Consider the following 23278-nt stretch of genomic DNA (forward strand, 5'->3'; position numbering starts at 1 on the left):
ACTCACACAACAACGTATTGACTGACTTTATGTGGTCTATTTAAATGTTTTTAAAGTTTCAGGAACATTTGTAATTTTAGCAAGAAGTTAATCAATAAACCCTTAAATGTGAACATTTTCTGTGCTGAAACATCCACTTCAAGTATTAGCTGCAGAGTTTACATAAAGTGTCTTCCATGCAACATCTACATTAAATCTTTACGTTTTATTGCTTGAGGGAGAGTAACAATGTGCTGGTGAAGGGAAATAATTACAAAAACTCAGCAGATTTAATTTACATTCATTTAATAGTTTCTTTTAATGACTTACAACATAGTTTTCAAAGGCAGGCTGTGCAGCATAACAAGTATTTTGAGTGCTTTCTCATCCAACAGTGTCCTCAACTGTTCCAAAGGTTTCTGTTCAGTCCAAATAGATTTTTTACTGGCGTGCTACAGACAAAAGACATTCTTAGAAAACCCTGACTTTGTCTCAGTGACCGTGTGCAATCGTCATGTATATAAACTGGGTGAGAAAAGTGAACATTTATTTATTTATTTTAAAAGAAGATTGTACGCTTCAAAAAGAAAAGATTTTACAATGAGACAGAGGGATACATAATTGAAACTTTGGGTCGAACCAGACTGGATCCGCTTTCTGAAAAGTGCCAACAGAAGTCACCAAAAAGTCTTCCATGATTTTACAAAGACCATAAAATATTTCCAAAAGGCATTGGAACTAAATTCATAAGGAATGTCATCAATCAGACGATTCAAGATCTCACTTACAAGGTACTTCCATCACAACCCACGACTGGATCTGCGAAGCTTAAGTGTTGTAGATATTTGTGAGACTACAGGAAAGTATTGTTGCCGATTTTGTTTTTAAGTTGCAGTTCAGCTTTTTAAATAAGTGTCAGTGTCACATTTGGAATCCGTAGAGACGTCTACACTGCAGTGTGGAACGAAATGTTTTTTATGCATACAGTAAAAGTATTTGGTGCAAGTGCAATTAAACCTTGTAAATGCAGCAGCTTTGTTTTCGGAGGGCACAAAAGGCAAAAGTGATAAATACAGTTTGATGTGGCAAGTACTGGAAGAGTGTAAGGCTTCAGAGATGTCAACTTGTAAAGAAAGACGGTACAAAGTAAAGTGGATCCTCTACATTTATATAACATAGGAGCTACTATAATGAATTGTCTATGCCTAACATGTGTATAACCCTCGTACATTACATGGTACAAACGCTGATGTTCAGTTTTCATAAGACAACACAGTGACCACAAACATAACACACACGACAAACATTGTGGAGCGAGGCAGAAAAATTCACATCAACAAATGTTATTGTTGAAATCTGTATGAATAATTATCCAGCATTTGCTTCATGACAAACTGTTAGCATCAAAACAAAAAGGCTCAAAAATGTCTGGGCATCACTGTAAGATGATTTACACGTTTCATGTTTGATGTAAACAAACAAAGAAACCGTTTCAATCCCTTAGACATATTCCTTTTCTCTTTCAAGCTTCTGTGGACCTGTGATTTATTGGAGATTCAAGCTGAATTCATCGTATCTGAGAACTTACACAGCAGAGGGATGAGGCGCAGTTTTTTTTCAATAAGCGCGGACCTCCGACAACCTACGAACTATGAAATCTAAATCAATGTGTGCGTTTCAACGCAGACACACACAAAAAAATAGCTGAGGTAGGCAAGAAAACAATCAAGTGCTTGACCACCGCACTGTCCTCATGTAGATGCATGTCGGAAAGATTAAAGACAGGCTAAAAAGATGCGACGGCGCCATTGTAAAGACGGCCTTGCACAATCGGAGAACAGCCAGTTAAGAATGAGATCCATGCAGGCCTGCAGTCCAGCTGCAGCGCTGGTGACAGCATGCAGTGTGCCCTAGAACAGTTTGCATAAATTGGCGGTGCTGGTTCCCACGGCGCCGGCCTCTTCGGTGCGCGGTTAGGGCTTTTCTTGAGGGGCCTTGTGGTGAAAGGGCGCGGAGACGAACGGGTCTACAGCGTTCACTCCTGAGGTCCATGAGTGAAGAGGCCCAACGGGGACCGACGCCACAGCGGGCTGCCTGCTCACGCTGGACACCACTCTGTGAGCTGCTACTGGCTGCTGAGGCACGGGCCCCTCGAAGTGTCGGGAGTATTTGGCCAGAGCTTGAGGGCGGAACGGCTGTTGGGCAACTTGTCCCAACGCTCCTTGGTCGGAGGCCGCGGCGTGAGGCGCGTGCGTGTGCGAGGTCTTCGGCTGCGCCCCCGCGGCGTCCTTTCTTTTCCCGAAGGGAGCCTGAGAGAACACGTCGAGCTGCTGCTGAGCCGGGAGGGCCGCGCGCGGGAAGGGAGCGTTGGCAAACACGTCGCACGATTCTTCTTGCGCAATCCGAAAGGGCGCTTTGGAGAAGATGTCCGCAGCTGCGGCCGGTCCCTCCGCTGACTCGTGGACGTGCTGGGAGTGATTCTGAGCAAAGGCGCCGGGAGCAGGCGGGTGGAAGGTAGCGGGAGGTTGCGTCGACGCTGAGCTGGAGTGCAGCGCGGAGGGGAGAGCCAACTGTTGCTCTTCTTCGTCCTCGGAGTCCTGCAGCAGAGGCCTGGAGCCGCTGCAGTCGTGGGCTGCTACGTCACTCTCGATGGCTTCCCCGTCCAGCTGCTCGTCCTTGCTGGCTTCCTTCTCCTCGTCTTCGTCGCTGGAGTGAACGCAGTCCTCGGTTTTCTGAGAAATTCCTTCCAGGGGTTCAGTCTCTTGACCCTCCTCGAGCACAGAGTAGCCATTACTCTCCCCTTGCAGGTCTGTGTGAGAGAGCAGAGACATGGGAACGAAACATCAGAGGCGGACAAAACCATCGCAGAAGAGAAACTTCACCATCTGAGGTCCATCTGCTCATTTATCTACCAGACCATCAACTCTCCGTCTCACACTTGACGTAGTGCATGAGCGATGGACCATCTCTATCATCTCTAAACCACTTGTCTACGAGGAACGAGCACGAGACTACGACGATACAGACAAATGCTACTCCGCACGAGACAGACAAGACAGCCAGCTCTACTATCACAACAGCCTTGTTTCCACAAATTTAGCACTACTGCAGTATCCTGAACTCAACCTTCACAACCAGCAACGTGGCGTTAAGCGTTAATCGCAGTTAGGGCTGATTGAGGTGGAGGGGACTCAGGGGGAATCAGTACGTCTGTGGAAACAAGGAGACAGAGGCTACACAGCGAAAGTGAGAGCAGTTAAGACAGGTGTGGACAGGTGAGCGGAGACAGGTCAGTCTTACCTCGGCAGTGTGGGCAGCAGCTGTTAACTGGCAGCTCTTGGGAAGATGTTAGTCACAGCCATTAAAGGAAAGCACTGATTTTTTTTGGTTTTTGTTTTACTTCTCTGGTGGTTTTCCCTCATCGCTCTCCACAGCCTATTTCACATCGTACACACTTTTCCACATGGTTTGGGCAAAAGTTAATCAAACTGAAAAATGAACCTTCAGATGGTTTCCCTGTTCACAGCTGACTACCAGAAATATACACAGTGAGGCTGCTCGTTCGACTGTGGGAATAGCAGATATTAATTTCCTCACAGTACGGATAATAAGACTCCAGGGAGTCAGTCTGTGGTGCTGCCTAACCAGCACTGACCCAGATCTGAAGTTTCTATCCTCACAAGAAGAATGTGATTTTATAATTGCATCTACCAACATCCATGGGCATGGGAAAAGCCTCGATATGTACCATGAAGTTAAAGCCTATCTGCAGTCTGACTAGGCACCATGAGAAGAAAACAGATTTCTCTGCCATTTAAAGCAGTCAATAAAGACGGTAAATGTCAAATAACCCAAAGAGAATCCATTTACATTCACATTAAAGAGTTTTATTGTCCCTTTACTGTACGAGTCTCCCTTAATTCATAAAAATAGACGATAACAATCCCGCTTTACATGACACATGGCGCCTGCTGCCGATTGGACTTCCACATTTTGATATAACCCAGGTAATTGTTACATTTGCCACCATTGCAATCCAGCCATCACAGTAAGTACATTAGTTTCACAGAGCGACACAGTTAAAACTCTACAGCCGAGGCTCTACGGGACACAGCACTGTAGTGTGTGATAAGAATATGAAGCGCTGTCGTTGGGTTGCATAGATTAGCCACAAAAAAAAAAAAAAATGCAAATGACTTAACTGAAACTTAGAAGGACAGAGAGAGAAGAAGCGTAGTGGTATTTATAGTAGTATTCACCCATGCCAATTCTTACAGTGTTGTTGAAGGGTAACTTTTAACATTGTGATACATGAGGAGAACTACCGGGGCCTCAAACGTTACACTTATACACTGCACCGGTGATGGGCTGTCAGGCGAAACGTGCAGTTTTCAGTTTGTATGTACACGTCTGACGTGATACGAACATTAAAACTTACGGCTACACAATGGACATTCCTTGGCAAGAGAAAAGGCAAAATGAAAGGTAATACTTTTGAAATGTGAAACAAAGTCAGCTGCAGCGACTGTGACTTGATGTTAACACCTTTCTCACGACTTGACATGAAATGATGAGAGAACAGTTAACGGAGGTGAAAGGTGGTGCAGAGACCTCAGGGAGCAAACTCCATCATTAGCTCAGTTTAACTGTGTGTCAGATGAAATATATCATACAGGGTAACGTGTGAGTATCAGTACTATGTAAACAATGGCGATGAAGCCCTATAAATACTCGGTCAGGTAAGTCATGAGCACTTCGCTTCATGTACTGATGATGACGACATCCAAAACAAAAGCACTAGCAGAATGAAAAGACAGAGTAGAAGAACATTTCTGCACATTTAAATACAGCTTCATACACAAATATGTTTGTTTTTTTTAATCTACATATCCTTATACATTTGTACATACTTCATAATGGTACCGACATCATACATTCATTCTACAACACTACCGGTAATAGTCACGTTTATCCATGAAAGATGAAATGTCTTTAAATATCGTACACTAAAAATCAACTTATACCAGCACTGAGAAGCAAAAAATAAGAAACATGACTCCAGTAACTTTATGTACATGTTTTCTTTCTTCTCTGACCGACATGAATGTTGCGAGTTGGCCGAATAACTTCGAGATAAGTGATAAGAGTGGACCGGCTAGTGTAGATGAAGAGGGGAGCTCACACCTAAACTAAATAACTAAAGTGAGATCTACTTTGTGCCTCCCTCTCTGTAGGATGCTGCAGATGTCTTTTTTTTCCTCACCCTGAGACCAGATCAACACACAGCAAATACAGCATGATTCTGAAATGTCACTTTGCTTTGGCATTGCTACAGGTCCAGTGATTTCATTCTCTTATATTTCTGCTGTGCTCATCTTGACAACGGGTCAAAGATGTGAGGACGAGTTAAACACCCTAAACATAAAAAGATGTACAAAATGAACCCAAGTTATTAAGAGTCTTAGAGAAGGGCTCTGGATAATGCTGACAATGGAGGCATAGTACAATAGAGCCCACTGACTTTCAGGAGGGTTTCAGGACACTGTCACGGCTGACAGATTTACAGGTGCAGGTACTCTACTTAACATTTAGAGAAAGTTGACACTATACAGTTAGTTTAATCAAATTAAAAAAACAGCCTTTACTGATTTGTGTGTGATTAGTTTTGTGGGCACGAAATTTGAAGAGATCTAACCTCCTAAAATACAGCAGATAACGTACATTGTGATCGTGTGAACTGTGTGAACGAGGCAGCCTAACCGTCCACAACAGGAGTTACTTCATTCATCTTGGTTTGGTCACTAGATCAAAGCTTTCATGTGAAAGTGCATGAAATCACCCAGGAGGTCGACAGCCGCGTCGGCCCTCGCTCTTTACTCAGACCCCTGACGCACGTGAACGTACCTGAACGTGGCTTGTGTCGCTGAACAAGCGCACAAAGTGAACACAATGGAGCCGTGATCAAGCGGTTCAAACACAATGGCGGCAGATCACCATGGCTGTGCGCTCAATGAGGGATATCGATGCAAATATGGGAAAAAGCGTGAGGAGGACCGTGGTGTAGCCGGGGGGCGGAAGCAGACGATGTGGTCAGGCATTAATGAATGGATGTTTACCGGCGTGGGGGGTGTCAACGGCCAGCAGAGACACATGAAACCAGCTTATCAGGCAACTAGAGATGGAGTTGAGGCCAAGGAGGCACACGGAGAGAGAGGCTCCACGCAACCAATCTACGCTGGCTCTCCTCACTTTATAAGGTGCTACAAGTAAGAGCCTCTGCTTGCCCCTCTCTATCCCCCACCCTCCCTCCCTCCCTCCCTCCCTCCCTCTGTTAGGATTGCACACTGCCCCTTCGACCTCTCCCACCCCCTCTAGAGGTCGATGAGCTGATCCACCAGCAGAAGGGAGCGGGCCAAGTTGGGGATGCTGGACTCTGAGCTGCCACTGTTGCTGCGCGAGTGACCACCTGAAACGTGCCAGAAAGAAAGAGAGAGAGAGATAGAGAGACAGAGGTGGACATGGAGGAGCCGGGGGGAGAATGTGAAGGACAAGCAAAAGAATAAGTCATATTAAAAAAAGGAGTCGTGTGGAGAAATTAGGAGCGAGGAGATGATGAGGGGAAATGATGGCAGAGCGGAGAGATGCATGAACAGGGGCAGAAAGAGAAACAAGCAGAGAGTGAGCTGGGATCATTTTTTTTTTTTTTTATACAGCTGCATCATTACGGGGGGGGAGTAAGGAAATGCCATTCTAACAAGAGGAGACTGTCACGATAATCTAACAAGGGCCTGCGAGATGCAGAGGCACTGCCAGTATAACATTAGGAGAAAAAAAAATAATAATAATGATGTGAGATCTTGATGGGATAAAAAGCCTTAATGTGACAAGCACGCCCATACAAGACTTCTCACATCAGTGATCACAGGGAGGAGCTGCTGTGACTGAACTAGGGGCTGAGTCATTCATCTTCGCGGCTCTCAGTCACAGGTGTGAGTGCTCATCTCAGAATTCTGTTACCCTTACCTTGGTTCGAGTTTTTGGAGATGAGCACGGGAATAGGGTCAAACTCGTCGCCATTGCCCTTCTCCCCACACGACATGAGGAAAGCAGAGTCTGCGGTGAAGGAAGAGGAAGTGAAGTAACGATGGAAGCGGAGGGGGAAGGAGGTAACTCAGCCAAAGGAAAGAGACAAAAAAAGAAAGGAGGAATGCGAGTAGATTTAAAATAGATGGAGCCAGGGCAGTAACAGTGTTTAAAAGCCATTCAATTCAAGCGGCTTTGGCTTTTCTATAAATGAGTCAAGGGTCTGTTGAGGATATCATTTAGTGTCAATTTCCATACAACATGTAAACATTTGTGATTTCTCTGCCTGAACAGACCCTCCTGTTTTGGGGCTGATTCGGGGTCTGTTTCACGTTTGGATCCCAGCACTCATGAGGTTAGCTGCAAAGGCGAGGTCTTACCAGAAGCAGGTGGCAGCTCCTCCAGACAGGACCCAGCGCCAGAGGTAGGAGGAGCAGAGGAGCAGGAGGAGGAAGGGAGAGCAGAAACAGACTGGTTTCCAGGAGAAGCGTGAGATAAGAGATCGCAACCCAGCAAAGAGTCCTCCCCAGTGAGAGAGTCTGAGAAAGGAGGAAGCAGAGCCAGATAAGAGTGTTAGTCTAAGTAGCAGAGGAAAATGCTTTTTGTTAGTAAGACAGTTCACTGTTTTGTAAGAATTATCACCATCAGTCAGTGCGTTTACATGCAGAGCTTAATGGAGCTATGCTCAAAATTCCACTTTCTCACTACAGTCATTGTCCCAGTTTACATGCAGCGCAAGAAAATTTAACTGTTCTCCTCCTCCACACTAGGTAGCGATATGTGTCTTGTTACACTTGTACATTTTTTAATCTCGTACGTAATGTTCACGCTACTTCTGATGCAGGTAAGATCTGCGCTATCCCTCAGACAGTTCTTCTAGCAGCTCCGTTTCTCTTCTTCTTCTTCTACACTCAGCTTTCTTGGATGTTTTTGTTCCGGGGTCACACGCCAGCCGATTTGAAATGAAAATTTGAATTGAAAACTCCGATTCAATCGCATTAACTGGGCGTCTCAATCGGACAATGAGAACTTAAGTTCTCCTGTTATAGTCTGATTAGGGCAATAATTCGTTTTTTTCACGTACATGTAAACGCACTGAGTGTCAAAAGGAGATCAGCTCAGCAGTAGGTACAACAACATCTGCTTATGCATACTGATTTAAATTGAAATTGAAACTAACTTCCTCCCACTTTGCCATAACTATAAATTCCAACACTGAGCATTTATTCAAATATGTTCAAAACATATTTTAATATAAAATCTATGAATGAAGGAACCATATCAAACAAGTTTTTAGCTGATGATTCATCTCAAAACTTTTGCAGCATTGACCTAATTAGGAAAGATGTTGTTGATAACATTTTGCCACTAGTCAGCAAAGACAGTGTTGACGTGAATGTGATGATCATGATAGGAAACGCGGCTGTATTTTTTTTATCTCGGTTAAGCTCAAAGAGATAGTGACGTGATCGTGAATCTATGTCTGGAAAGAAACGCTGCCATACTAGTATCTGTTTTAGGGCGTCTTTGTTGAGTTCTTGTCTGAAAATCAACGGATAAAGCCACAATGACCACAACTGTCTGTCTTATAGAGCTGTTTAGAGGTCGGAAAGCCGGCGGAATTTTTATGTTGTGGTGTTTGCACATATCAGTTTCTCAAAGCATGCATCCTATTGGGTCTCTCTTCAAAGAATTCTCCCCCTTTTGGTGATCAGATTCCCTACAGAGTGGTCCAGGATGCTAACCTGGCATGCTGGCCGGGATGAGCTCTGGTTGGCCTGAATGTCGCTGGGCCTGAGGAGCTTCCAGGCCAGGAATCAATGAATCCATGCACACCTCTGCTTTTGCTACACAGAAAAGACAGCAGCAAGTGGGGAAAAAGTAACACAAAGAAAATGTTAGTACTGACACAGATGATATATTTCTCTTAGTGGGGCTGAAACTGATGAAAGTGCTTGTTGCTCCTCGCCCAGCGGGGCTTTGTGACGTCTGGACACAGTGAGAGGACAAAGGGGGAGGGAAGGCAAGGAAGATGCATGCACAGCAGATGGGGAGTTTTGGGGGACATGGCAGGGGACAAGAAGAGAGCTGGTACCATTGGTGGAGCTCTCTGCAGAAGCATTGAAGGGGTCAGCCAGGGTTAAGAGGTCAGGAAGCAGCAGAGAAGTTTCAGGGGACTTCAATCCCTCGATCAGCTTCTCTGTGAGCCCCCGAGAATAAGAAGATGGAGCCAAGTAATGGACACATGGCAACAGAGAGAAAAAAGGCAATGAGGGAGGATTTTGCATACAAAGAAACTAAAAGAGCAGGAATACTGAAGAGAAACTTTTTTTTTTAAGCAAAGCTGCATAGTGACAAAAACAAACGAGGACACTTACAGGTTAGTGGTATTTAGTGTGTGATAAACCTTTAGTTGCTTATGAGTTTTAGGGACAGTTTATGTTCAGCAGGCAAAAAAAATTCAAATTCACACGACTCAACAAACAAGCTGTTTGCAACGTCAGTGAAATCACAATACAAGTATAAATTTAGTTTGTGAACTGTTAATTAGTTTAGTTCTATCCCCTCACATTTCAACTGCCCCAGTCATCATGGCCTCCTCCAGTTGTCCACTCCTACATAGATGAACAATTCACCAACCTGCCCAAGATTCCTGTTATACTCACAAACTGTCTCACAGATCATCAGCTATGTGTTATACTACTAGACCCTACATGTTTCCTTCCGCTTGATGTATGCATCTATGACAGAAGTTTGTTTATCTTGTTTCTCCTGCTCTTCTTTTCTCTTTATCTTCTCTGTTTCTACCCGTCTGGACTTCGGCAGATGAGTTCCTCCATATGAGCTGGGTTCTGCTCAAGGTTTCTTCCTGTTAAAAGGGAGTTTTTCTTTGCCACCGTTGCCATCAGGCTGCTCTGGAGGTTGCAGGCTGGTTTTTGTGAAGCGTCTTGAGACGATTTGTATTGTTATTGGTGCTATATAAATAAAACTGAATTGAATTGAACACCTACTGCTAAGCTATACAACCTTTTCCACTCATTTCTGGAGTTACTTTTCTTAAAATTATCCTCCTCTGTTATTTTTAATCTGCCCCTTTCATTCATTCATTCATTCTTTCTCTGTTGGACGTGGAGGACTGGAGCCTATCCCAGCTGCCACTGCGAGAGAGGTGAGGTCCACCCTGGACAGGTCTCCAGTCTAACACAGAGGGACAGACAACCATTCACACCTACGGCCAATTCAACCTAACGAGTGTGGGTTCTCTCCACTGGACCTGCAGAGAACCCATGCAGACACAAGGAGAACATGCAAACATTCGCAAACACATTCGAACCCAGAACCTTCTTGCTGTGAGGTATCCGTGCGAACCACCACACCACTGCATCGTTCCATTACCCATTTAATTAAGTTGAAACTCACTCCATGCGTGAAACAACTGAAGTACGAGGTTTTCTGTGCGGCTCATACTTACAGGAAACTGCTATGAGGAAAATGGGGTGGGGGGTCTTAGACAAGGAATGTGTTGGCTCAGAAAATGGCACAGCAGATGTGACCTTTTGCCCCCTTCACTACAGGAAAGAGGCCAACACTGATGAACGGCTTTCCACAAACGCTTAATGTGAAAAAAGCTAATTTCCACCATCAAAAGCGAACATGTGTGCTAATAAATTAAATACAGTCGGCTATGATTTACTTCAGAGCCCTGGTGGCTCAGACAGGACTGTCATGCTTCAGCAGAAAGCTTGTGTACATCCTTTATGAGTGACCAAGTCAAAGACGCGGCTCGGTCTGTGCAGAGAAGATTAACCACGCCCTTCTTCTGTGATAGCCTCAACAGTTTTATCCGCTGATTTCAGGCTTTAACTACACATAGGAGGTTACACACCTATGAAACATTCACTTTCAAAAAGGCTAAACTGAAGAGAGCATAAAAGACTGTGTTGTCATTTTAGCTAGACAGGGGGCTTAGCTTTGTCTCGTTCTTAGTCGCTCTCACTAAGCAGGCTCCTACAGCCGTACGGCAATCCAATTAACAAAGGAGAATTTGTCCTTCCCGTTACCAGGCAACAGCAAATGCACAGATCTGCAAATGAGATGCGATCTAGCTACTGTGTCTATTCATGGACGCTGACAAGAAGCCACTGTGAGGCTCGCCTGCTATGTCAACAAGCTAGCACTGTGTACAAATCCAAACCACAGAACTAGCACCTATAAAAAATGAATAAATAAAAAAAAAACCTGGGTAGTGTGATATCCAGGAAACTACCTTAGCAAATAAAGAAGTGACTCATATTTGTTCAGAAGCCCAAGGCCTGAGAGACTCAAAGGTTTGGCTCGTTCTGTGTGGAGATGTGACATGAAAATTACCTGATGTGTCAGAGAGTGAGAAGGTATTAAAGGGGTCCGGGACAGTCAACAGTGCTGAACCTGCACCCGTGACGTCTGCAGATCTTTCGGCTTAATGTTTTTCAATGAATAAAAATGGAAGAGAACACATGGAGGAACGTAAGAGCGGGAACAGAAAATAAAGCAGGTAGATGGTAGAGGGCACATAAAAAATGATATAACTCCACCTCTTCCCGCACGAGAGAAACATCCACTCAATAACTGATACAGTATCACTCAGAGAGAAGCCTCCTGGGTAGAACCAGACACCACAGTGAGAATTAATCAAATCCTTACCTGGAAAAGAATTAAGCCCTGGGATGAGATTTTCACTGGAGCCCGAGGCCTTCTCTCCTGCTGCAGCACCTACACACATTAAATAAAAAAAAAAAAAAGCACTTAGTGAAATGACACATTTATTTAACCAAGCTGTGCAACAAGCTGGACGTACTCTCAGCCAGCTTTGCGAAGTCTTTATTGAGTAGCTCCTCAGCTGTTAGCTTGGAAAAGTTATCATCTCCAAAGGGGTTCCAGCTGGGCTGAGATCTGGATGCGGCAGGTACCGACGGGGCCTCAGCTTCACCGGGATGATACACACTCTGTTGGGACGAGCAGGGGGAGCCAGAAGGAGTGGTGCTGGCTGATCTGCAACAAAAAGACGTGCAAACACAAACGTGTGAAACCAGATAAAAGCCGTCAGGTGTGTGATACACTAACGTGAGTTATTAAAAGACTGAATCGGAGGATTTCTCTTAAGCCTCTTATTTGGGAGGTAAAAGAGCCGTTTATCCTCCTTCTGGGTGCTGTCATATGAATAGACCGGCTACAGGCCTTCCAGCTTCACTCAGAGCAATGAAAGGACAGTTCATCCTCAGATCATGGAGTTAGTTCTGCTCACTTAGACTTGTTCAGGCTGGCCTCAGCTGCAGCTGCCTGAAGCAGCTGGGTGGACTTGCTAACTGGGACCCCAAATACGGCGCTGTGGGTGACATCGCTCAGGATGCGTCTGTGGCCGCTCTTAGGGGCCATCTTTGGTGACGAGGGGGGCGTCAAGGAGCCGACTTTGTGGATTCCTCTGCCAGCCGTCTGAAACAAAATATGCGGAGGCGGAGATTAGGGAACACTGATGTTAATGTTACGGACCTTAAAAAAGAAACAATCAAACCCCAAACATAAGACAACGTAAGAACACAAGAACAAGATAATCAATTCAAAGAAGACAGATTACAGACTCCCACACACACCCAGCACTATGAAAACACAAAAATAAGATGACGGCAAAGGAGAGAAAGTTAAAAAGTAAAGATGCTGATAGAAACTGATGCACCTTAAGGCTTGAGAGTTCATTGAAAATAGACATAGAACAAAGCCAGGAGAACGGAAATCAGTTGAATGATTCATACACTGTAAAAAATCCAATGACATTTTTCAAGAGAATATTACAGACAGCATTTCTACGTGGTGTTAACACATTTATTCTGAACCCACTCCTGGTTTTGGGTTGAGAAGAAGAAGAAGAAGAAGAAGAAAGAGTCTTGAAGAATCTTGGTGTGATTGATTAGAAACGAGCTAATAATGAGCCCCGACCCAAAGAGTAGGCGACAGCAGCAGGAGTAGGATGTTACCACAACCTCTGGGTCACATGCAGGACCAATGGCTGCAGACTCAGGGATGGGTGTGAGATGTGGCGCTGCTGTTTCATAGGCTACATGTTGCTGCTGCTGCAGAGGAACAGGTTTAGGTTTGGACTGCACCAGAGTAGCTGCTTGAAAAGGTGTTTGCTGCTGCTGCTGTGGTTGGTGGTGGTGTTTCTGTACCAGTTGATGCTACATAGAAATACCACAGAGCCAATCATGAGTACGGCCCCATTTCAAACTCTGACCCAGCTGAAATTAAACTTTGTCCTGCTTCATTGCTCTTGGACAAGTTCAACAAACATTGAGAGAATTATTCTCCAATTTTTTTAACCAGCATGAACACATAACACAGGAAGGAGGGAGAAAGACTGAACATACACTTATAATAAATAGGCTTGAAATTAGAGATTAGAGATCGACCGATATGGATTTTTTGGGGCCGATACTGATTCTTTCAGCCTTGGCCGATACGTGCGGCCGATTTTTCTGAGCCAATATTTGGAACCGATACTGCTTGTTCTCTCTCCGTTTACATGATAAAAATGACACAAAGATAACAATGTTACAATTCCCAATATATCCAAAAACATTTACTGAAGTCAAAGAATATCTTATCCATACAAAACAAACAGGTAAAAAGAGGTAGAGCACAAGCATTTTCCAGCTGTATGCACTCTGCTAGTGGGGGAGGGGCAATGTATGGGCTGCACAGGTCTGCAGCATCTCATGCAGCACAGGGCTGCCTGTGGAAGCATCAGTCTGTAAATCTTTCCAGGACAAAATATACACACACACACACACATATATATATATATATATATATATATATACATGCGCATACCGGTAAAAGACGCAAATATCGGCCCAATATATCGATCTCTAGATTTTGCACATCAGTTATTGAGTTTTGACTTCACAGGACCCAACTACAAAACCCCTTTTAAAAAGAAACGGGGCAGTTCAAGTAAAAACCTGTACCAGTATGATTCCTGGAAAACTGAATGGATAATTACACTGAAAACATCAATTAACCAGCTCGCAGCTCGCAAACAAATGAATCAGCTCACAGCGGGTGGTTGCAGGTTTAAGACTATGGCTCATTAACAGATCACTGTGTGTTGTATCACACTGTGTGCGTCATTGCACGCATAGTAGAAAACGCTAAATGTTAATGGTGATGGTAGGTCTTGTATTTGTATAGCACTTTTCTAGATATTGGTACTCAAAGCTCTTTACCGTCACTGCACACGCACACACATTCAAAGGCCAGGGAACAACTGTGGGATCAGTGTCATTTGCTGCCAAACTCCCAAAGAATCCAAGACTAGTTGAATAAATTGAAATCTGTTATATATTCACATATTAAAAAGCAAATAAATTCAGCAGCACACAGAAATGAACAGTATGTCCCTTCTCCTACCTGCTGGTTACTCTGTGGGCTCAAGAAGGCCGCGGCCTGTTGCTGCTTCATGAGGAGCTGCTGATGTTGAGGTGTAGCCTGTGGTTGCATGTTGGCCATGTGTGCGGGCTGCGGTGCAGCTTGTGCAGCAGGAGCCTGTTGAGCAGGTTGGACAGCGGCTGCAGCTGGAACATTGATACCAGTACCTGAAGTGAGGAGGATGAGAGGAATCAGAGGAACACAGCTTTCTGTCCTTTTGTATCTACAACTGTACAGACACTGCTGTCACGCACACAGTCTTTTGAGTAACTGTAGATTTCCCTCAATGTCGGTGAAATATCATATTGAGTAATATATAAAAGCTGTATTTGTGTATGATGTCTGTCAGTCACACACACATTTTAGCAGTAAAACAAGTTAAACACCTGCCTTCAGAAGCTCGCGCTGGGTTAAACGGGACTAATGACACACTTTCAGAGTTCATTGAGTCAGAAGAGCCGATCATAGCTACTGACTCAGAAAAGTCAATGAGCTCTTCTGAATCAATGCAAGCGTTTGCTAACCCAATTATTACATGGCTGCAAACGCCCATAACGGCCCATAACACACTCTGTGTAAGAACATACCACACTGCCACACTCTGTACATTCAGACAGAATATCTGATGCACATATCTGTCAGACAACCTCTACTTTTTCTAAGAAGATTAGATTAGATCAGACAATCCTCTAAACAATGAGTCTGTGGGACATAAAACATGTGACCGTCATGCTTCTGTCACTAATGTGACATCATGCCACCGTCTATTCTGACTCTGACAACAGATCGATGGCCCAGTCAGAGGTCTCATAAAAAGACAGTTAAAGGCCTTTTAAGACAGGGCTTGACTGGCTATACAGTAAATTATCAGGGAGCTCATTAAATACAACACTGGATGTCTTTTTAACTATTAGCAGGCTAAGTGTCACCATAAAGGTAGATTTTTATCACCAGGTGTCACGTTGTACCTATGGCCTGAGGAGTTCCAGGTGCCACATTAGGCCTCTTACGAGGGGTGAGAGCTGGCTGGATGGGGAGGATGCCCGATATGGGCTGGGGCTGAGCCTGGCCAGCTTTGGGCCGTTGTCGAGGTGCAATTGAGGTTTCCATGGTAGGAACGGGGTCTGTGAGCCTGACGGAAGGACAAAAGAGAGAACTGAGTAATGATAAAGTTTCTTATTATAACAACAAAACTCAAATGTCTTGCATCCCACTCACCTGGCTTTGGTCTGACTCTTTTTGGCTACTGCTTCGCTGGCTCTGATTGGCTCGGGAAGTTTTGCAGGAATGGGTGAATTCTGCATCAGTAAGACGATCAAACCAGATATTAATTTACATCTTTCATCTTTTCCAAGTTTAATGTTACTGTGAACCACAATACAGTTTAAATTCTCTGGCAACTGGCCACGCTGACTTACATGTACATTTGGGACTGAACACTCTCGTCGAGCCAGTTTAAAGGCGAAGTAGGAAACTTGGTAGATGTCTGGCCTCTTGTCGGGGTCAGGTTCCAACATGTATCCTGGAGTGTTAACACATGAATAATCACATCCAAACGTAACTGTACTCACAGTTCGCTTGGAGTAAATAGGACAATGAGTATAATTTCAGGAACACGTATACTCACTAATGAGACAGTGCATTTCTTGGGAGTAGCGGGAGTTGTCGGGGATCGTAAAAGTACCGTCACATATAGCCACCTGGCTTTCACCGAAAGGAAGCGTGAAGAAACACAGCTTATAGAGCAGACAACCCATCGCCTGCACGGACAATGAAATCGACACACATTACATGAGCGCACGATGAATTCATCTGATTTGAACGTCATCTCTGAAAAGTTAGTCTCACCCAAATGTCTGCCTTTGTTGTGATGACTTTGCCTCCATAGAGGTTGACCATCTCTGGAGCGCGGTATGACAGAGTAGTGTATCTGGAGTCAAGAGCAGAGCATTAACATCTCAACTTTAGTTAGTGGAAGTGTAGAAGGAACTCAGGGGTGGACAAAAATAATCACTTTTTGATTTCTTCCTCTACCAGGGCCACCCCCTCCGTCTGAGGGTTTTGGAATCTGTTGGTGGCGCTGCCGAAGTCACAGAGGACGTAGTGTCCCCGGTCGTGTAGAAGAATATTTTCCACCTGCACGAGAAAGACTGGGTGAGTCCTGACAGATGTAATAGAACAGTGTCATGATAAATAAACTTCCAAATATTACTGAGGTCGTTAATAAGTCTCGTGGAGCTACGGGCGTATCAGGAAATAGCTTGGTCTTGCCTTGAGATCTCGATGGACGATTGGAGTTTTGCACTGGTGGAGTCGAGCGACCGCCTCGCACGTATCACAGAAGATCTGTAAGACCTCTGCCTCAGTGAAGCCCGTCTGCAACCGCTGGTTCATCAGGTTTACCACCTGCCCACCTACGTAGAACAACAAGCAAATAGGTCAGAGGCTAGCAAATAACAAACAACAAACAAACAACACTTTCCAGTAAATACCGCCAGACACACACTCCTACACAGCACTACTTTTAGTAGTAGTTATGCTGGATAGTATTTGCCGTTATTTTAGATTGTTGCAGTAACAACAACAACATACATTTGCCAGTTTGTCTGCTCCCAAAATCCCCCTTTGAGGTACATTTAGAACAGGTAATGAAATGTGGCATTGCACATAATTAATTGTTAAACAAAGATTTTAAGTAATTGAAAACCCTAATTTTTATTAATGAGTTTAAAGTTTTTAAATCTGTGAAGTACACCACAACATCCCATAAGAAGTTATAACTGGAGTTTTTTTTTTTAGTTTTTTTTAAATGATCTTAAATCTACAATTACAATAAATACGAAGGCCCAGACTTACAGTCACTTTTACAAACGTGAGGAAAATAAAGTCTTTTCTTTCTGTATAACTATAACACTACATTATCAGTGGTGCTGCTTACAGCTTTAAATAGCCCGTGTTCACAAAAAAGAAATGTTCTTTCCACTTCTTTAACTCGACAGATCTTTCAACAATTCCAAGTCAATATTTGACCTTTCTATGAATAACCCGGCTCAGTTTTTGCTGAAACAGGCGGCCCATTGACAGCTATCAGATGAATATTTGCCTTCAGCCAGAACAGGATGTTGTGAGGATCTCAGGGTAATGGAGCTTTGAATGCAGCAGAGACGAAAAAAGCTCTGGGAGGGTGGGCCCATTTACCTCGACAGAAGTCCATTAAGATTAGGACTTCCCACACATCACCAGCTCCGACGGCAGCTATGCTGGAGTCCAGGAAGCCGACAATGTTTTTGTTACCCACCAGGTCTCTCTGTGTAAACAAACAGACAAAGTACAATGAAAAGAAGCAACTGTCTCAGGACTATGAAACCTCCTAAGTAAATTACAGTCATCGAGGTTTATAAGTGTTGGGTCTATTTTTATCTGCTAAAGGTCTGGACGTAATCATGATAACCATCCGCTGATAGTCACGGCAGGGTGTGGCTGCAGGAACTGGTTAGTTTCATTTACAGTCAGAGGAAATAAACAGACGAGTGAGAATTAAATGCAACATTTCTAACAGGAACCGAGGAGTTAAAATGGCATCGCTTCTGTTATCACCACTATTCCTGGGCTAAAAAGCTTAAATTTGTAGTTCATGTCATCATTCAGTGTTGGTGATGTAAGAGACCACAAAGTAATAAAGTAAGTGTACGAGTGTCAAGTCTTAGCTTTAGTAAAACACTAAATCCTATCTTACAAATCGATGTCAGTCTAAAAAGGTTCAATTTGCTGCAGTGTTACTCACCATAATCTGTATCTCGAGCTTGCAGATCTGCAGGTCATGTTCATTGTTGACATACATTCTTTTCAGTGCACAACGTTGGCCTTGATGAGTCCGCACCAGAAACACTATAGCGAAACCTCCTGAAAATAGAAAGAAAGAGAAAGGATTGGATTTCTAGCTGCAACATGATGACATGACGTACAAGCGACTGGTGTTAGAGACTGATTCATTTGACTTATCACCACATGACTGCTCTCGTTTTCTCGTTTTATGCAACTAAAATTACTATTTGTTCACTGAATTTCAGACATTTGTGTTTATCGATTATGTTCATATCATGATGATGAAAATATGATTTCTTGCAGAAACACGATTAGTCTTTCTTTTTTTATCTTGAAGCGAAAGGTCCCTCAATGTGCTCTGATCTTGAAAGATCAGACAACTAATAATAGCAGCTAATGACACGGATCCATGTGTTTTATGTTATTATATAAAATGAAAGGTAAGGAAAGGAGGCATTAACAGGATGCGGGATGGCTGAGTGTCCCACTGGTAAGAAGAGCTTGAAACAGTACTATGTGAGTCAGCACTGTGTGTGTGTGTGTGTGTGTGTGTGTGTGTGTGTGTGTGTGTGCTGTGGGGGAAAAGACTGAACTGACACAGGATAGGGGAAGTGAGACAATTCATCATCACTCCTTCAGTCACAGTGATGCTGACCCAAAGGGAAAAAAAATGCACTTCCATAGCAACTGATGGCACCAGCATCTATACAGATAAAAAAGCACATAAATATTTCAATAGATATCCACAAAATATACTTTAATTTGGCCACAATGAAACAACCATAAGACCTTTTAAGCTCTCATCTTATATGTAGCAGCTTTCACCGTAAAGGTCAGAATTTTGTTTTTCACTGCAGCTTTTCTGATCTGTTTCTCTCGGTTTGTGTTAATGCTATGTACGGGTCTGACTCATCGCGCTGGCATCAGTGAGCCAAGGCCAGTTCCATGTGATAGGACTGGATGACGTTTGATAAGAACCAACTGGGGCTGTTAAAAAAAAATGAGTAGAAGGGAACAGTAAGGATTGCCTAAAAAGTTCCCAAAACACAATGAGCTCACACTACTACAAAAACACGAAAGTGTCGGCGATCAGCCTTGTAAGGGACGGGGTGGGAGTTTGGTCAACGTGTATTATAACGCTGACGCTCTGTTTTCATTATTAATTCAATAAATTCACACCTGGTTGCAAAAATCTTCCAAAGCTGCACCCATAACAAAAGAGTCAGAGTGATTAGTATTGTCCTGACAAACAGAACCATCTGAGGCCTGAATCAGAATTCAGAGCAGAAGTGATCCTCGTGTGTGTGTGGTCCCTCAGACTAAAGACAGCTGAGCCATTGCTGTCTCATACACTCTAATCTGAGATGCATGTAAGAAAATACAAGGATTAGCAGCACTGCTTAAGCAACATTTAGCAGTGGTCGACATTCTCGGTGACAGTGTGACCAAATAACTCTAAGCACTGCTACAAATAGCCACAGCCCCCTGACGTGACCGACTGTCAGTATTAGACCACTCTGTCTTATGTGTACATACGTAAGTAAATGCAGACAAAAAAAAAGGCGCTGCAGTGAAAAGAGCAGTGATGTACAGGTCATCTTCAGTCACATTTTGTCCTCCGTGTGATGGAACTTACATAAGGACTAACATCGAGGCTTTAGATTAAAGCACAACACGTGTTCTCACAACTACTACGCTGTTTTCAAAAACACACGACGTGGCGCCGTGAGGCAGGCACTGGAAATACAAGCTGCTCAAGACAAAATTAGCATAGTCTTGGTTAAGAAAGATGTTTTTGTTTTTTTTTCACAAAGCAAACTGGATGCTTTTGATTTGCAAACAGAGAATGACTCACAGCGATGTAACAGCAGAAACCGGGGGTGCTAATGTTACCGCCAGTAACTCGATATCGACACCTCGGGACAGATACTGCTCATAGTAAAGAAGGAAAGCTGCATCTCTGCAAATCCCAGGACACGTGACGAAGAGAAAATCACACCTAAATGTCTTACAAAAAATAAAAATGAACAAAAATCACTTGGTCTAAAGCTCCACAAAGTATGTCATGTTCCTCTGACTGCTTTTATTGGTATATTGTAAAAAGTGTGTTTACTGCACCGAAAGGTAGCAGATTTCGACCGGGACAACAAATATCCCAAAAACCAGCCAAACCAAACCACTAGACAAACCAAAATCATCATCATAAGTTTACATAATGGGAACTGACAAAGCAAGCAGTCTGTCTACAACAAGAAAATATGATCTGCAGGAAATATTTTCAGCAAGTATTTGGAGAAAAATGTATAATCATGGAGGAATTATCATTTCTATCTACTTGAATAGTGCTTCGTTCACGTTAAAGTTTGCACAATTTTCACATCAAGTTTCCACAATAAGACTGAAGTTAGAGGTGTAACTCATTCATAAAGCCAGAGCGCCACCAAACAGATGGCGGCCATCTATAGTAGTGATAAATTAATCAGCCTTTTCTCATGTATTATTTAGTAACAGGGCCTCTAAGCTAACAGAGCACGGCCGACTCTCAGTGCACGGACAAATGGGAAACCCTTCTCTCTAAGCCTGCTCAACAATGTTTTAGTGGAGACGACGTTAAAAGTTATAATCAGTCTCCTACGACTCAGTGATTTTGACTAACCCACAGCTAATCGACACGCAAGATGGTTCTAATGTGGAAAACTGTGGCCAAAGCAGTTAGTGCGTCCCTGCGCAAAGTAACACATTATCTACAAACATAAATGAATTTATTACACTGCAGGTGTCACTGAACCTTTGTCCTTGCCCTATATCTCGAACGTGTACCGAAAAACGAAAGCAATCATATATTTACCCTCATAAAGCAAACACGTTTCCGTGAGTTCAGTAAGCTGACAATATTACAGTGTACCACGAAGTCAATACCTGTTCATAAACCGTGCTTGGACGCGAGCCAAACATTCAGCTCGTCCTTAAGTAACACGTTCTTCATTACATGTTCAATCACGTACCATCAAGTTCACAGACCAGGTACAACTTCTCAATCAGGAACATGTACGTTTGCAGGCTATGTATCAAAATCAATATCCTATTCACTGAACTGAGTAAGATGTCACAGACCCCACAGACATTGAGACTTGACTGATGGGACACAGTTAATGCCAGGGATCCCTGCTTTGGCACAAGAGCCCATGAAGTTCAGTATCAAAGACCAACCCAGTCAAAAGGCCCACTTTAAAGTAGATGCACAACTTAATAACGACTCCTCTAACCTAATTAGTTCATCCAAACTTTTGAAATCCACGTTCGAAACGTGTCACTCCCTCTGTACACACCAAGAGAGATGACTCAGCTTGGTGGTGCTCTTTTACAATACAGCAGAAAATCCAGTAAACCGTGTTCCTCCCAGCATTGAAGGTGAACAATCCAATAATGCCAAGCAAAGACAATCTTGACATGAGACAAGACTGTACAACAAATCCTCTGCCCAGTTTGCATTTCAAACTTAATGCCCTTTTCCTCATCGCAATGACCATTACAAAGAAAGGGCAACCACAAAAGAAACACTTCCTGGCACACAAATGTTCCTGGACTGGTCAGACAATTATTCTAGCCTTGTGCAGGAGTAGTAACATCATAAGGGTGATCCCATCTCATCATGCTGGTAATGAAATTTTAGCAAAACAAAGATAGGCCTCCACTCATTTCACTAATGCTCCACGACTGCCCACTAGCAGCAGCTCTGGCTGTGGATCGTGTTAAAAGTGTTCGTGTGACACTGTGTTTAATCCACACAAGGAAAAGTCACGCAGTTCACCTTCGGCAACAATTTCCTCGACGGTCACTTGATATCGTCCAATGCTGAAGACGCGTCCGATGAAGCTGTCGCCTCCTCCACCGGCCCCGGAACCAGGCCCGGAGCCCGCAAACTCCCGGCGAGAATCGAAAAATTTCTTCATTTCTCCAGATGTTATCCCGAGCACGAAACAGTCCTTAACGTAGCAGCGTCGAAACAACAAGTACGGTTCGGGTTTGTCAGTCCCTTTTCACTTGGGGTACAGGTGTTAACGATCCAGTAATTGAATGAATGCAGCTAGCTAGCGTCAAGCTAAAAGCTAGCTACACTAGCTGGACCTCAAAATATTCCTGCTCCTGCTCCACTCCTTGGATAACTCATGCTGTCAACAGCAGGCGGGGTCAAACACTGCTAAGAAGTCCCCGGGTTTCCACTCTAAACTAAGCCCACTAGCAGCCAGGCTTATTAGCCCGAGAACACTTGTTAGCAGCTAGCTACGCGGCTAGGTGCCAGGTGTCAACAGACTGGCCAGGTAGGTCCTCGCTACACATCTCCACCGATATCCTCCTCCACAAATGTTACCACGTTCACCGGCTGCTCTCCGCGTCTGCGTCGCGGTGAACTTGGCAGAGCTCCGGTGTTTGTGAGTCCAGCAGCAGGCTTTGAGGAGGCTGGTCAAAGAGGTGATCTTAAAGCCGGAGCTACCGGAGCTACAGACACACACACATACGGCAGACACCGGAGAGGAGGAAGAGTGACTCCTCTCTCTGTGTGGACTCCGTCCTGCTCCACTGTTCTTCATGTGATTGGTCAAACGAGCAGTGACTTCCTGTTAGTTTACCTTAATCCCTGCTCGGTGCTCAACACTACTAACACCAAAATAAAAAAAAATAACCAGAGAGGCTCATTCTCAACCATGAGCAGTGTTGCCGAGGTGGTATCATATTTGCTACGTAATATCTTTATATTACTGTATATACTGTTTATATTGGTGCAGTTTCACGTGCACCCTCCAGACACACACGCCCACCTTCTCACATTCATATTCATATTCATTGTAACTATATTTACAGGGCAACTCTTGGCCTTCTTCCCTTCCATCTCTTCCTTCTTATCTACATTTCGCAAAAAAAAAAAAAA

General features: G+C 43.8%; 1 protein-coding gene across 8 annotated transcripts; it reads right to left on the minus strand.

Moving 5' to 3' along the window:
* Positions 1-268: 268 nt before the first annotated feature.
* LOC125011845 (AP2-associated protein kinase 1-like) lies at positions 269-22983 on the minus strand. 8 transcript variants are annotated; one of them, XM_047591265.1, is made up of 21 exons: positions 22160-22983; positions 18308-18426; positions 17722-17830; positions 16795-16937; positions 16538-16659; positions 16372-16453; positions 16151-16283; positions 15942-16045; positions 15742-15821; positions 15492-15655; positions 14506-14690; positions 13080-13274; positions 12347-12534; positions 11900-12093; positions 11746-11814; positions 11431-11520; positions 9158-9262; positions 8808-8909; positions 7443-7601; positions 7003-7092; positions 269-2788 (listed from the first exon to the last, which is right to left on the minus strand). In XM_047591265.1, exons 1-21 carry the CDS (start codon positions 22299-22301, stop codon positions 1953-1955), a joined length of 3411 nt encoding a protein of 1136 aa, XP_047447221.1. In that variant the 5' UTR covers positions 22302-22983; the 3' UTR covers positions 269-1952. The 8 variants fall into 8 exon arrangements, with proteins under 8 accessions (XP_047447221.1, XP_047447223.1, XP_047447222.1 ...); XM_047591267.1 differs by lacking the exon at positions 7003-7092 and having other exon boundaries at positions 22160-22982; XM_047591266.1 differs by lacking the exon at positions 11431-11520 and having other exon boundaries at positions 22160-22981.
* Between the last annotated feature and the right edge of the window lie 295 nt (positions 22984-23278).

The sequence above is a fragment of the Mugil cephalus genome, chromosome 8, assembly GCF_022458985.1.
Source record: "Mugil cephalus isolate CIBA_MC_2020 chromosome 8, CIBA_Mcephalus_1.1, whole genome shotgun sequence".
NCBI lineage: Eukaryota > Metazoa > Chordata > Actinopteri > Mugiliformes > Mugilidae > Mugil > Mugil cephalus.

What these genes read in the sequence shown, in the direction of transcription:
- LOC125011845 (XM_047591265.1), bottom strand. Translation starts at nt 22,301, where the DNA reads ATGAAGAAATTTTTCGATTCTCGCCGGGAGTTTGCGGGCTCCGGGCCT. An exon ending in GTTCAGTCCCAAATGTACAT is followed by an intron (nt 15,822 to 15,941) that starts GTAAGTCAGCGT and finishes TTACTGATGCAG; the next exon opens with AATTCACCCATTCCTGCAAA. An exon ending in GTCCTGCATGTGACCCAGAG is followed by an intron (nt 12,535 to 13,079) that starts GTTGTGGTAACA and finishes ATTTTGTTTCAG; the next exon opens with ACGGCTGGCAGAGGAATCCA.